Source organism: Euleptes europaea, chromosome 9, assembly GCF_029931775.1.
Source record: "Euleptes europaea isolate rEulEur1 chromosome 9, rEulEur1.hap1, whole genome shotgun sequence".
NCBI classification, from domain to species: domain Eukaryota; kingdom Metazoa; phylum Chordata; class Lepidosauria; order Squamata; family Sphaerodactylidae; genus Euleptes; species Euleptes europaea.
Window position 1 is genome coordinate 60,171,940 of NC_079320.1, and position 16,443 is coordinate 60,188,382.

Consider the following 16,443-nt stretch of genomic DNA (forward strand, 5'->3'; position numbering starts at 1 on the left):
AATAGGATATTGCTCATTAAAACAACTATGCATAGTCACAAGATTCTACTTTACTTCAACACAGCACTGGGCCCAACAGATACTTTTAGACAGTATTCAGGATGCAATAATGTATATCTTGAGGATCAGTGCATGTGCTGATCTGAACATGTGTATCTGCCTACAAATGTCATGGGACATCACTGGCAACTGTGATATACTATCCTCTGCTGTCACATCATGCGCTCCCATGAATGTTCCAATCGACAAATCTTAGGATCAGACAATAAACGCAGAAAAAAATAACTATTCAAAAATGGCAATGTTTAATACTCATTTTATTTAAAAGATCACCATATTCTTAATTTACACTCTAAAAATAGTGGAATTAACATTTATATACTGACTGGGCCTCTCAACAATAAGGTGATATTTTAAGTGAAAATATATAACCATTACTTAAAAGCGTGTACACATGTTTCTAGCTACCACAGCTCATTTTCCATTATCTTTTAAATATACATTCAGATAGTTTTTGGGCACTGAGGTAGACACAGGTTATAATATGCATCTTTGCTCCAGAAATCTGGGCCCTTCCATCCACACCATCCCTGTACAATAGAAGAAAGAAAAGTACTGTCAGATATATCAATTATAAAGGCACTACCTGGCATTTTGGTCAAACTGATACAGATAGTATATTAATGCAGGCTTTGATTAATTTTCTTTCGCTCTAGGAGCCAGTGCAAAAATTTAGGTGCCAGACTTAAGCTTTCAGCCTTCAGGGTTTTGTATTTTGATGACCATATTTTCTAACTATTGCTAGCACAGAACCTACTACTATGCAGTTCCTCATAATTTTATTCAAATTCTAATATGACCAAAGCATTGTGATATATGAATAAGGGGGGTAACCCTGGATGTCATAATAAAATCATTGCTGATATACTAGGCTACAATTAAAGTTTTAGGCAACATGGTGACCTGGGACTTGGGATTTGTTAAACCCTGTACTAACATCAAAAGCTTCAATACATTCTGTGATTTACAGACTTATACAAGTTACACAAAGGCTCCTTTGTTTACTCAACAGCTATAAAAACTGCTCAACTAGCAGCTTCAGTATCTGTTATGTATTTTCAAGGTATCAAAAATAACTATTTAATGAAATGGAAAGTTATGTCCAATTTGTGTCTGAATTTTATAACACTTGGCTTCCCTTCTCCCAACTATCACAGTATATGAAAACTTTGTAGGAAAACAAGAGATTAACCTATACCAGCGATGGTCAGCTTTTGCATTGTCATGAGCTAGTGCATGAAAGGCTGTGGTGGATCAATGTAGCAGAAAGGTTGTAACAGATTATAGTACCCTTATCGATCAATATTTGTCCACCACTGCTTCAGGTAGTAAATAAATCAACCATTCTGAATAGAATCAGAAAACGTATCTTAGTCTACAGTTCCACCCTCCACAAACATTCCACCTTCATACTGCAGAAGGTTCCATAGCTTCAGATCAAACATTTCCTGCACCTTACACTTGATTGGACAGTAGTCGACAATGCAAAAGAAAGCATGTTGAGGTTTATCAGTAAAATTAACAGGAACAGTCAGTTGGTCCTCTGTCCCTCCAAAAACACACACAGTCAATAGTTTTGTCTGCATGTATATATCTGTCTTGTTATCCGTCAGTTTGTCTCAGAAAAATGCTCCCCTGGATAGTGTCTACATGATGATATCCTGCACTGGGAGAAGAAAACAATGGAGGAAGCAGCTTCATATCTGCTGCCTTCCCTCAGCCTCTGAATGTATGTTTTTCACATGGTGAAATGCTAGCTTTGAAGGAAAGTCCAGAAAAGCAAAAGGAAGGAATGGTCCAGTATCTCAGAGCTCCTGGAGTGGTAATCCCTGAAGAGGCAGCTCTAAGCCTATCAGCAGTCAGTGTGGCTCTTCCATCCGCTGTCAGAAACCTAATCTCCACAACACAGCTTTTCAAAGCCAAAGATATAATTAAAAAGGCTGCTGATGTGCCAGACATCATTCCCAGACAGAGGGAATAAGTTTAAATTACACAAGCAAGCCAAAACCTTCACTCCAGCTGAGTTATTTCCTGTGCTAAAGCAGAAAATTGAACTTGATGAGGCAGAATGAAGACAGACTGACAAGCAAAAACTTCCTTTGCCTCAGTAATATGGGGTGAATTTCTATGACTTCACCTGCCATGGCAGATTTCTCTTGCCTGGAATCAAATGAGATTTAAATTGCAGATAACAGCGACCCGGAAGACATGATATATGTGGACTTTCAAAAGGCTTTTGACAAGGTACTTCACCAAAGACTCCTGAGTAAACATAGGAGTCATGGGATAAGAGGATGGGTTTTCTTATGGATTAAAACTGGTTAAATGACAGGAAGCAAAGAACAGGAATAAATGGACAGTTCTCATAACGGAGCGAAGTAAGATGTGAGGTCCCACAAGGATCGGTATTGGGACTGGCACTAGTTAATTGGTTTGCAGATGACACAAAATTATTCAGGATGGTGAAAACCAACGATGACTATGAAGAGCTCCAGGAAAATGTCCACAAATTGGGTGAATGGGCAACAATGTGGCAGATGGGAGTTCAATGCTGGTATGCGTAAGGCGATGCACATTAGAACAAAAAATATCCCAACTTCAAGTATAGGCTAATGGGGTCTGAACTTGCTGAGACTGAGAGGGGAAAGATCTTGGGCTCGTAATCGATAGTTCAATGGAAGTGTCAACCCAGTGTGCTGTAGCGGTGAACAAGGCAAACTCTATGTTGGGGATTATTACGAAAGGAACTGAAAATAAAATGGCCGCTATTATAACGGCCCCTTATAGATCTATGTTGCGGCCTCATTTGGAATACTTTGTGCACTTCTGGTCATGAGATCTCAAAGAGGGCATCACAGAGCTGGAAAAAAGTGCAGAAGGGGGCAACCAAGATGATTAGGGGGTTTGAACACCTTTCCCTTTCAGGAAAGGCTGAAGAGTTTGGGGGACTTTTCAGTTTAGAAAAGAGATGACTAAGGGGGAGACATGTTAGAGGTTTATAAAATTATATACGAGCTGGAGAGAGTTGACAAAGAGAACTTTTTCCTCCCTCTCCCAAAATACTAGAACTCGAGTATCTAGATAATTCAGTGTATCTAGCACATTTGATTAACCAGCAACCCCCATTCTCCATGACTGCAAGAAAATAAAGCTTTACCTGCATTTTGTTTCAGTTGTGAAATGAAAACCTGATGTATAATCAGTCTTACCTTTTCTAGTATAAGATGCATATCCTCTGCTCCTGTGTAATGTGGGTCAAGAACCAAAAATTTTATGTGTCCTGTGATCTCATTCCATGCTACTCCTAGTATTGTGTGAGCCAAAACTCCCCCACCTGAATTGGGAAAGAAATGTTGAGAAAACATGAAACACAATTTAAAAATTGGTAGAAAAGAGTAGGAGTCCAGTAGCACCTTAAAGACTAACAAAGTTACTGGCAAGGCATGAGCTTTCGTGCGCCACAGCTCACTTCTTCTGATACCCATCGTGATCTATCACAATTAAAAATGGTTCTCTAAAGCTAAGTAGGAAGTTTCCAAACATCTGAATATTCCTTAAAAAAATAAGTTCAACTTTTCATGGAATGCACAGCAGAATAATTCAAGAAATGGCTGAAATAAGCCAAAATCATACTCTGCAGAATATACACAATTATACATGGGCTTAGACTGGAGTAATTCTTAGGAATGCAAGGTAAAAGATATGATGGTCTATAAGAAAGATCTTCATAAAACAAAAGAAACCGGTGGTGTTTTGTGTCATCAAAAAGTGTGATTAGCATGCTGAAGGGATGAATAAAGAACAGACAAGCACGTTTACTGTCTGTGGAAGTTTGCATAAGAATTCTTGAAGTGGGCACATTAGAGTGAGATGTGGAAAATAAGAACTTAAAAGTTTGGCTTAAAGCCCAATTAATACATTATTTGGAGGAAAAATAAACTGGAACCTTATAGCACCTTAAAGATTTAAGAGATTTCATTCCAGCATAAGGCTTTGTGGACCCCAGTTGTTCAGATGTATCTGGTGGGGCTTAAAGTGCCGCTAGACAAGTGTATTTTTGCCGTAACGCAGCAAAATTCTTCACTCATTTTTTTGCAGGAGGGAAAATCATGCAAGTGGGGTAACTGCTGTCATATTTTTAACTCCATCCATCCTCCAAGAAGTCATGAGCTGTGTACATGGTTCATCCCTCCTCTATTTTATTCTCGCAACCACCCTATGAAATAAGGGTAGGCTGACAGATAGTCATTGGCCTCAGGTCACCCACTAAACTCAACTTCACAGTAAAGTGAGGATCTGAACCCAAATCTGCCTGGGTTCTACTCTGACACACTAATTACTACACTCTACACACTAATTGCTGGCTCTGTATGAAGCCAAAAGAGCTCTCAAGAGGAAGAAGAAGAAAAAAAACAAGCCAAATATTTCCTTACTACCTCTAAGATATTTCAAAGTGATCTGAAATGTCTGCTGGAGGACGGAGGCCATGATTCTCAATCATTTGACCCCAGAGATTTAATTAAAAAAAAAAAAAAGAATCCTGACAGTCTCAGCTTTCTCAGCTGTAACTGAGTTTCTAAAAACGATCAAGTACATTTCGAAGACTCAGCAATCAGCAAGATAAGAAAATTCCCTGCGGGTGCGTGTATTTATGCTCCCTCGTTGCTATTTTACTATGCCAATAAAGGTGTTGGAATCTGAATCTGAAGGTAAGAGAATGCAGTCCAGTCCTGGTTTTTCTAAGCCATGGATGGAGCCACATTAGACATTAGCAATTAACAAAAACAGAGCTCGGCTGTTGTCTTTTCCAATTGTTGTCAGTTAGGGAGGGCAAAAAAAAGAAAGAAAAAAAGATAAAAAATAGAAGTCTTTATTATTTCAAAATTAGTAGCCATATATATAATACATGGAATTGGTGGGCCAATTTAGGCAGATTTACTGTTCCAGTGTTCATATTCAGTAAAAGTAGAGAAAATAAACAGCACCCCTTGCTCTACGTGTCAAACTACATCTCATGGCACAGCACTCTTTCAAAATGCAAATGGAGGATCACACTGTCGAATAAACTCCCCTATAAAAATGCCTGTAGGAGGCCACTATATCAGCAGCAAGGGCTCTAGCCTAACCTTCCCCACGATGTGTAATTTTTCACAGGCATGGACTTTTTGTGCAGGGGAGCATTCAAGGGTCCACTTCCATAAGTGGCGCAGTCCCCGGAGGAAGGGAAAGGGAACATAAATCGCATTAGCCTAGGGTACAGAACCTCTTAAAAGTTCCAGAAAACATTTGAGAGAGAAGTCTTGATGATAAATACTTGTTTGGTCTTAAAAGGCTTACCGATCATAACTGGTGTCCCTTCGGTTTTGAAATGATTGGCAAGTTCTCTTCCCTGAGAAGCCAGCTCAGAGCCTTGGCTGTAAGGGACGGGGGAAATCACCATTAGTATTCTTTGCATTTCCCATCTGGGACAATGTTGCTATGAATTCAGGGATTCATGCAGCCCTGAGAACTGGCTCAATGCACATTATCAGCCATTCCGTCTCCAAGAGTCACAGCACAGTTCGCTTAGAGGAACCCATTTTGCCTCCAAGAACAGATGCATGGAATAGCAACCTTGTCCTGTCACCCATGACAAATAGTTACCAGGTGTTATCTTGGGTAAGTGTAAGATGGGCCTTAGGTTGCATGCATCCCATATTGTACAACCTGTATTTTGCACTGTGAAAACACATAAAACAACCTTTGGGCCTTCTCAAGAGTAAAATTTCTGGATTACTCAATGTTTCTCAGCACAAAAATACAACTGCTGTAGAGTCTTTATCTGTAAATATAAACTCCAAAGCAAACTGTATGTTACTTCTAACACTAGCTATAAAATGACATTAGAAAACAAATTGTTTACCTGGCATCAGAAATCACTTTCATCAAGATGGCATTTATTATTATCAAAGAAGTGGTAATGGTGATACCATGTGGTTCCAAATGAAACTGAATTCAATAAAATGTTCTCTCCCTTTAGAGATTACCGTCATAAAATGTACTTCAGAATCAACAGACTTTTATAGGATTTTATATAGTATTAGCATAACAAGATTCCCAGCCTCCTTCTACAGATGCCAGCTGCAAACCTTGCATATGAGCGCTGTTGACTGATCTGTGTTTTAATAGCAAATACAACTATGTACTCTGTATGAATCAGACTGAATAATGCACTTTCAATGCACTTTAACAATCATTTGCAAATGGATTTTGCCATTCACAGTAAAATCCAGCTGCAAAGTGCATTGAAAGTGGATTGAAAGTGCATTATATTGCATGTGTGAAAACACCCAAAATATTGTCAAATGCTTTCACAATCAGAGTTCATCGGTTCTTGTAGGTTATCCGGGTTGTGTGACCGTGGTCTTGGTATTTTCTTTCCTGACGTTTCACCCACAGCTGTGGCAGGCATCTTCAGAGGAGTAACACTGAAGGACACTGTTACTCCTCTGAAGAACACTGAGAGACACTGTCCTTCAGTGTTACTCCTCTGAAGATGCCTGCCACAGCTGTGGGCGAAACGTCAGGAAAGAAAATACCAAGACCACGGTCACACAACCCGGATAACCTACAAGAACCGATGAACACCCAAAATGTTCACCAGTTTTGTTTCCTTTGAGCATTCAGGATAGTACACGTACACACAAACCTGTAATCTCACAACAATCTTGCAAAGTAGGTCAGGTTAAGAGTGTGCGACTAACCAAAGTTTCATGGCTGACCTGCAATTTCAACCTGGGCCATCTTCCCGTTCGTAGTCTTTAGCAACCCGCCTTCACCAAGTTACTTTGGCATTACTATGGCTCCCTTTGAGATATCCTGTTCTTATCTGGATTCTTATCATCTTTGTCTCATTAGCAATTCTTTTCTGAAATAGTCTTACCTGACAAATAATATTTTTGAAGTTATCCCTAGTAGCTGGTTCAGTACAAGATGCACTTCAATAGAGCCAATCCACTGGCGCGATCCAACAAACAGCGGTGGCTTGTCTCCAATGTCAACAAGAGCCTTTAAAACCATCACCATGAGCAAAAAAATAGAAATAGCACTAATTTTAGTTACTATAGTTATCTATTTGAAACTGTTTTACATCTGATTTTCCGGAAACAAAACAGAGAATCATAGAGTTGGAAGGGGCCATACAGGCCATCTAATCCAATCCCCTGTTTAATGCAGGATCAACCTACAGCATCCTTGACAAGTGCTTGTCTAGCCTCTACTTAAAGACTGCCAGTGAAGGGGAGCTCACCACCTCCCTAAGTAGCTGATTCCACTGTTGAAGAACTCTTACTGAAATTCCCGCCCCCCCCCCCAATATTCAGCCGGTACTTTTACACCTGCAATTTAAACCCATTATTGAGAGTCCTATCCTCTGCTGCCAACAGGAACAGCTCCCAGCCCTCCTCTAAGTGACAGCCCTTCAAATACTTAAAGAGAGCAATCATGTCCCCCCTCAACCTCTTCTCCAGACTAAACATTCCCAACTCTCTCAGACTTTCCTCATGGGGTTTGGTCTCCAGGCCCCTGATCATCCTCATCGCTCTCCTCTGCACCTGCTCCATTCTGTCAACATCCTTTTTGAAGTGAGGCCTTCAGAACTGCACACAATACTCCAGGTGTGGCCTGACCAATGCAGCGTACAGTGGAACTATGACATCTAGACCAAGCATGGTACTTTTTTTCTTGGTAGGAATACCTCTTGGCCCCAAACAGGTATGCAATATCATTAACATGAGACATGCTGCAGAGAACATTTCTTAGGCTACAATGGCATGAGCAACTGATTTGTGAGATCACACACCAATTTAACACCAAACCTCTCCTTATCACCACAGTATAGTATTACTATTAAAATGGTGCTTTAACTATTATACGAAAAACCCACAAGTAAAAGGATTATTTTTAGATTTTATCACTTCAAGCCAATTTCCTTTTGATGTTGTGGAAGGATCTCCACTGTAATGCTGCTGCTGCTTCTGAACATTTATTTAGGCCAACAACATATCTGGTGCTTAACAAATTATGTACATTAAAAGGACCAATCGAGAGCAGGTGTTCTATATTAATACAGCTGAGTTAGCCTTTTATTCTGTCCTACAATTTGGCAAAGGAGAATCTTGCTGAAAATGATGCACTTTGTTCAACAGGGAGCAGAAGAGCACCAGAAAGTTCAGAAAGACCAACCATGGAAACAATCCTTCTATGGACTCCTTGATGCAAAGAAAGGGAAGGCCGTCTTGCAGAAAGAAGGGTCCCTGGTCCCCTTGGCGCTTTCCCATCTGGCTTTATGTTATGGAGGACTGTGTTCAAAATGCAATGGGCAGAGGTGGGCTGTCATGAGGGCCAGTCCCCCTCTGAAACAGGTGAAGCAGAACTGCATTTGGCACAGCATGATAGATACAGTGGATGAAGCAATGTGATTTCCCTGACTTGCCCACGGTGGCCTCCACCTCTGCCACACACAGCGTGGAAGGCAAAGGCAGAACTGCCTAGTGAAACATGCCCCCACCTCTGTTTGTTCCACAACACTGGTGTCCAAGCAATGGAAGCAGGAAGGAAGGACTACCATTAAATGGACATGCTTCACGCTAGTGTTCATATGATAAAGTTTTAGTGTTTTTAATACTAAAATGAACACTAATTTATTCTCGCTCTGATTGAGGTGGCACACCTGTATCTGGGCTGCACTGCTTCAGACTTCAGGTGTGGCCTCAAAAAGCTGTATGCTCCTTCATACAAAAAAAAATATCCACTGCACACAGATCACTATGTCAGGCCTGAGGGTCCAGTCTTAGCAAACCCCTAGCTGCAGAAGTGTGGTGGCCCAGACACAGGTTTACTACCTCAGTAAGAACTAGACCCCCAAATGTAGCAGGGAACAAAACACCTCTTCCCTTCAGATCACTCCCATGCTCGACAGAGGACTCCAATAATTGAGAAAAACCACAGAGTGGAAAATAAAAAATGTCAGGCCTGCCCTGACCCCTCTTAGACAAACTTCAGCAATGTGGAACCACAGTGCCCTGTAAACGAGAGCCAGCTAAATCAGAATAATCAATTCCATCAGCAGCTGTTTATTCCCAAAGGACCCATATTTGGAAGAGATCTTTACCTGCTGGATCTCCTTGTGGGTGGGTACTGATCTCTCTGTGTACCCCTGGTGCCTGAACCACGAGCATATAGTTTGCAGTGACCGATAGGCACAACCCCAGCCATTATCATCAACACGATCCTGCATATAATGATGATAACTGTATGTGCCATAAACCAGATAAACCTGTGATGAGAAGGGAAAAAAAGTCAACCCAGCTCATAGGTTTAGCATCATTTCTGCAAAGATTAAAATATGCTGAGTTTCAAAGACCAGAATAATTTAGTGGCCTGGAACCAATATTCCTCTAAGAGAGTTCTAGAAGAGCCAGGGATGTTAAAACTGTAATGTGAACTTCCACAAGGTGACACCCCGCAATCCCCCTTGGACCCAGTTTGGTATGAACCTACTTGTTTATTGAGCTAAGTGATGGAGCTGTGGATTTCTCATTTGTTTTAAACCGATTGATAGTTACCAGGAGCTGGTCAGACATACCTCCTTATTCGTCTGCTTCTACGGATTCTGTTCTCCTTATTTTTGTTCTATCAGTTACTCCATAAGATACAAATTAGAGTGAGAGCAGCACAAATGAAACTCACCATACCAAACTCTATGCCAGGTGGATTGAGATGTATATGTGGATTTCTGAGATAGCCATCTTTGAATGGTTCATCTGGAAAGTGATAAGCATTAGCCCGTCGAAAATAAGGTCTATCAAATGGCAGGTTAAACCGTCCGTGCAATTCCTATAAGCAAGGCAGAAAGTGAGAGTTTTGTTTCCTCATTAATTTCATTATTCCTTACAGTATTTTTAAAATAATCAACAGTTTTATTAGAGGCATATTGTTCCGCGCTCCATCAGCACTTAAGTGCCACACTTAGGTGATTTTCTAACAATAAGTACCACACCGAGGGACTTCTGTAACTATCAGAGAGTGCTTTGATTAGCTAGGCTCAGAACAAGCCCATGAATAAGAATGAGATTGTATGTGTGTGTGTAATGAAATCACATGCACACAATGTTAAACAAAGTTGAGGAGAAACAGGAAATTTACTGCATAGCACTTTTCTTCACCAAGAGTTTCATACACAGGGTCCGCGATCAGGTGGAAAGGCAGCATAAAATGTTTTAAATAAATAAACAAACACACACATAGGGGTTTCCTCATTCTCTTGGGATGGAATTGGACGATATGCTAAATATGTTTCTCTCCTCCCTCTTCCTCCTCCCTCCTCTAGTAATGCACTGGGAAAGAAAGTGCGCAATGGAAAGTTATCACACTCTTGAGTTGCCCCAGCAAGCAGCAACTTATGCCTTAGAGAGCAACTACAGAGAAACATCAAATGTGGTGGAGCCCATCATATTCTTTGTTTCCCTACACATTGCCCAAGGAGGGAGGGAAGAAGACTCAACTGAACTAGCAGCAACAGCCTCGCGCTTCTCATATCATGTGCTTCCAACATCAGTAACTGAATGCTCAGCAGACAGAATAAGGAATCCCTGTGTATACATGGGATTATTTGCCCAGATAAAAAAGAACAGGAAGTCCCTGCACATATGGGGTGTTCAGTCACAACCTTGTTTAAAAGAAGTTATGTAATATGCCAGATGTAATATGCCAGATGTAATATGCCACAGAGAGAAGGATGTAGGCTCTTTATTTGGGATACAGCAAAAATTAGAAAGACAGGCAAACACTGTATAGCACCTGTATGCATATAAACAGAAACTTCCTTAAAACAATGAACAGTTAAGAGAAATCAACAGAACTCTGTAAAAAGCATATTTAATACAATTAAAGACAATATAGATCAATACTTTATATTATTACTGGTTATTAATTTAAAAACCCTCAATCATCTACCATATTTTGACCCACATCATCCAATGTTTCAGCATAAGTTGTACCTGTCTGTAAGCCTCTAACTGATTGTCAGATACGCCTGTAGGATATGAAACTGTCACCAAGTGTTTTTTTCCTGGTAACATGAAATGAAATTGTTCAGGCACCACAACTGAGGTTCCTTTCATATATTTCAAAATGCACTTTTCCATATCAGTTAGCTGTGTGTGAATTGCATTCACCAGAAGACTTCGTACACTGCAAGACACAGAAGTAACAATTTAAGCACCAGGAAAAGAAATACCCCATCGCAAATATAGGAAAAGAAATACCCCATGCGCACACAATGGGCTGTGACTTACTGCCCTTCTGCTGGCTGAAGTGAATCTTTCCACACCTTCCCTCTTCCCCAGTAGCCCGCAGGCCTTTTTTGGGGGGAAGGGGGATACTCACAGACAAAAAGCCGCATGTTGGGGACCTAACCCTCTTCCATCAGCAGAAAAGTATCTATTTACTTTGTTTATGCCCTGCCTTGCTCCCCAAGTAGGTTTTCAGTTTATTTCTGAGTGCACATCATCTGCAGCAACTATGCTTGCTTGTGTTTACAGCTAAGGAGCTGCCATCTTGCTGGAGCCAACAAGAACTTAAACATAACAATCACAAAAACCTTAAAAATGCATACAGTCTTTCATCTCCTTCCTTCAACTCTCCAAACACGCTATTGACAGCTCAACACTATTGTAACTACTTCTTAACAATCTTCTGCTTTTTTGAGGGACAAACTTCTGAGTTACTCAAAATATATAACTGTATACTTATGAATGTTATAAAGTTGTATGCCATTGCCTCAAGAACGTACAGACAATCATACAATGGAAAAAAGTTAAAGAAAACTAATACATACATTCTTGTAGCTCTGATCTACTTACTTCCGCCATGGTTCCTCTGGAGACACAGAGACAACAGCATCAACAGGCAAGGTCATACTTATGTAGTGATGCTCTTTGTTCTCTCTTTCAATAATTGGAGCCAGGGCTTCCAGCATAGTCGTCATTTCCAGCATAAGATCTATATTTACTATAGGCTGCTACAAAAATAAATAAATAAATAAATAAATGTGCCAAAGTACCAGGTTCAAATACACATAAAAAGATGGAGAGAAACAGAAAGCCTAGGAATATCAAGAACAGTCACAGATGGCCGAGAGCTGAGCAAGGTTGAAAACACACCCCAGAAGCAGAAAACAAACACTTAAAATGTGACTGGTTGCAGAATTAGTGCAACTTTGTAGTAGCACTGCAGGAGTACTGTTACAGAAACGTGTGCTGGGGAAAAACATTTAAGTTTTGAAAGACAGCAACTGCATATTTGAATCTGTGAAGAGATCTGTAAATATCAACTTCTACACCTGTGCTAAATAGATCAGGTATTTATTTAACATGTCCGGATCATTTCCATTTTAAGAAACTGTTCTTTTCATACTCATCTCTACAAAGCCATGGTAAGGAAAAGCATACCTACCAAGTCTTGCAACTTTTTATCCTTCTTTTTCAAAAACCTGCGTTTAGTCTCATCTTGCTCAAATCTGGAAAATACCAGAAAAACACCATAATAAGGAATTCATGCTCTCAGAAAAAAGCCAGTTGCGTTCTTATTTTTCCCAGCCATACTCACTGAATAAACCGCAGTATCTCCTTACAAGCAGAGTCATCAGTAAGTTCTGATGAAACTGAGTTCGTTCCACTGTTCGGCCAAAGATACACCGAGCTACGGCAGATCCTGAACACCACCACGTCCGAAGCCAGTTTGGCTGAAAGGTCGCTGAAAACATATTTTAGTGCCTGTTTTGTTGAAGAATCTGAAATAAACAAAAAAGCGGAAGATTGTAAAGGATTTCGGGGGGGGGGGGGACAGAGGAAACAACTGCTCATTCTGTCAATTAATAGGCCAGGACAAGAAACAGTATTTTGGAGTTTAGTTAAACATTACGAACAACATTCAAACTAAAAGAACAGTAAAGCTATGGAGCAAACTGCCTGTGAAAGTTTTTCAAGCATCTACCACTTGAAATTTTCAACATACACATTTATGTCTGTGTGGCATTTAAATACTGTGATAAGATCAACGGTTAAGCACTGGGGGAGGGGGGAAACATCTAAGGTTGCTGCTACACTGGTATAGGGCCATGTGTTGCACTCCTGCCTCTGTAGCAGAGCTATTAAAATTCCCTGACTTACACAGTCTAGTTAAGATGACTACAGTTTTGCTGACACAATGATTTCAAAGTCACTTCAACATTGTGCAGTGACTTCAGAAAAATTACTAATATTATAATGTAACACACAAGATGTTTATAGACATACCATCTGTAGTGGCTAACTGAAATGCCAGGTCCAAGCCTCCTCTTATTCTAAACAGTATATCCATAGTTTCCAAGATAACCTATAAGGCAGGAAAATACAGTTGATGCTTAACATGAATTGAAATTCTGCTGCTTTAAAAAAGCACGCTGCCATGGGAACAAAGAATGGTCCCCACATCCTGGCAACCTAGTCCTCAGACCTATTCCTTGCGGTTTCTGCATGGAAATGAATTGAATCTTCTGTCTTTTATATCGACTTGGTTTGATTTATTTATTTACTTGGATTGTGTTGCTGATATGTTTTATTGATATTATTTGGGTTTTTATGTCTCTGGAGTCTTTCTTTCATTGCTGTGAACAGTCTCTCAGGAGGCAGCATAAAAGTTTTAAAAATAAAATACACTCTTATATTCATATGATAGCAATAATACAATTTCTTTTACTAGGGGTCCATCAGTATGTTGCAGCATCTACAAAGGAACAGAACTGGCCTCCAAGATACTTCACAAAAGCTAATATGAAATTCTAACCTTGGGGGTTACCGCACTTGTATATCCAGCGATGTATTAAGAGTTTGAAAATGTTATAAAAAATACTGTTCGCACTTTCTATGTATTCCCACCGATGTATTAAGAGTTTGAAAACATTATAAAAAATACTGTTCGCACTTTGTTTGGCCCCTTTAACTGTGAAGATGTCTTCCAACCATTTATAAGCCGTGGTATTCAAAAACCCTTTTAAAGCGATGTTTTTTATAACATTTTTAAACTCTTAATACATCGCTGGGAATACAAAGTGCGGTAACCCCCATTCAGTAATCTTGTATACATTTATATGTAATTCAAAAAGAAATTTACTTCAAACTAAAGCTGCTTAGGATTGTACATGTGTAATAACGTTTACTCAGATGTAGGCTCCACTGGACTGAAAGAGATTTACTTCCTAGTAACTATGCTTACATTTTGATTGCATGTATGTTTAACCAGAAGTAAATCCCGTTGAGTTCAATAAAATTCAGTCCCAAGTGTGCAAAAGTCTGCATCATGCCACACCCTCATACACTCATAAAGGTGGGAGGGGAATGTGGTCTAATGGATCCAAGAAGCGTTGTGCTCAAGACCTTTGGTCAGATGAGCCTGAAATAAAAAGAAAGGATCCAAGACGCCCAAGTTTAAACCCCTGTTCTGCCATTTACAGTTTCCCATCCTAAACTACCTGATAAGGTTGCTGTTTAGATAAGGAAAGTTGGACCATGTCACAAGGGCAGTATAAAAAATGTACTCAATACAGAGACATGTTTCAAGACATAATGGCAATAATCTCTTCCTCAAATAGGGTTGCCAGGTCTGGGTTGGGAAATACCTGGAGATTTTAGGGGTAGAGCCTGAGGAGGGCAGAGTTTGGGGAGGGGCTTCAATGGGGTAGAATGCCATAGAGCCCACCTTCCAAAGCAGCCATTTCCTCCAGGTGAAATGATCTCTGTTGCTTGGAAATCAGTTGTAAAAGCAGGAGATCTCCTGCCACCATCTGGAGGTTGGCAACCCTAGCAGTGAACATCCAGCCTCATGAAGAGTTCTGTGGAACTGAAGGGACTCCTTAATAATTATATTTCTACTATTGCTGTTCGGGGGGGGGGTTTCTTTGGACTCTGCCCACTCATTTAAAGGCTGCATCTGACAGTTGCAGGTGCTAACCCGGGACAAATAGCCAGTGACTCCATGCTATGGATAAGCGAGTCAATGTGATCACCTGAACAGCCAAGGTCCGGGGGTGGGGGGATGCTTCCTCTTTCCCACTAAATGAGACTATTTAATTCTTGGACTGGGGGAAATCAGCCACAACCTGCAATGCCCAAACAGCTGCAGCAGCAATGCAATGATGCAGAGCCTGGTACTATACTTAAGATTAACTTTACCAGGGAACACTGAAGGGAACTGATCAAGACCTCACCTTGCATATGACCTAGAGCAGAGGTTCTTAACAAGGGGGGAATTCCCCCCCCCGGGAGGAATTTTAGGGTTCCAGGGGAGGAATTGTGACCCACTATTCAGCAAAATGCATATTATTTGGAATGCAGCTTTTGAGACAGGCTATTTTGGTAAGGGGGGGGGGGATTATATTCTGAACAATGGCGAAAGGGGGGAACGGAGCAAAAAAGGTTGAGAGCCTTTTACGTTTAAAAACGTAAATATATGAATTAATTAGTTATATAGAATAGAGAAATATTGTTTATATCATATAATTATCTTAACGAATGATGGAAACTACTGTAATATAAAAAACAATTAAAAATGTTATTAAAAAAAGGTTGAGAGTCTAGAGAATTCAAACACAGAACTCTATGTGTTTCCTGCATTGTGCAGGGGTTGGACTAGATGACCCTGGGGGAACCCTTCCAACTCTATGATTCTACCTACAACGGAGCTACCTAGTATGTTGCGGAAGTAAAGGAAGGCCGGGACTAAGCTCGAGGATCCTGCGGGGCTCTGGACGGCCAGCTGCGGCCCTCCGAGCTCCGCAGTTGCCCGTCCCTTTCTCGCCGGCCGGAAGTAAGACGACGCGCGTCGTAGGAGACGCGTTCAGACGCTCCCTCTTACTGCACGAAGCCTCCCTCGGCCCTGAGGGTGACGGCAGGAAGAAGGGAAGGTCGGCGTTCCCTTCCTGGTCCCCCCAAGAGGGCAGTGAAGGGGGGGGGGAAAGGCTGCCTCACTTACGACATCTGTCAGCGGCGCGCTGAGGGCAGGCGACCCGGGCAGCTGCATGCTCCTCCGCCGCCTCAGGCGAGGCCGAGGTCGCTCCCCTGCGCGCGCCCACGGCCAACCGTCCCTCTCCGGCGACGCGCGGGGTGCGTGCGTGCCTTGGAGCCTCTCCCCTCCCTTGCGTCGAGCGACTTGGAAGGCCGGATAGGCGCTCGAACTACATTTCCCGTCGTGCGCGTCGCGTAGCTGTTTGTCCCCGGGCTGTACCAAATGGAGACGGGGGAGGGGGGGTAGCAATCCCCTCTTTGTTGAGCGTTTGGGCTTTTCCGAATCCAGGGAAACTTGGCG

The 16,443-nt window shown here is 41.3% G+C and overlaps 1 protein-coding gene across 1 annotated transcript; it reads right to left on the bottom strand.

Moving 5' to 3' along the window:
* Nucleotides 1-299: 299 nt before the first annotated feature.
* UFSP2 (UFM1 specific peptidase 2) lies at nt 300-16,158 on the bottom strand. The gene is made up of 12 exons (XM_056855294.1): nt 16,111-16,158; nt 13,398-13,476; nt 12,709-12,892; nt 12,556-12,619; nt 11,964-12,121; nt 11,100-11,292; nt 9,790-9,936; nt 9,212-9,376; nt 6,983-7,107; nt 5,398-5,474; nt 3,270-3,394; nt 300-590 (listed from the first exon to the last, which is right to left on the bottom strand). Exons 1-12 carry the CDS (start codon nt 16,156-16,158, stop codon nt 504-506), a joined length of 1,452 nt encoding a protein of 483 aa, XP_056711272.1. The 3' UTR covers nt 300-503.
* Between the last annotated feature and the right edge of the window lie 285 nt (nt 16,159-16,443).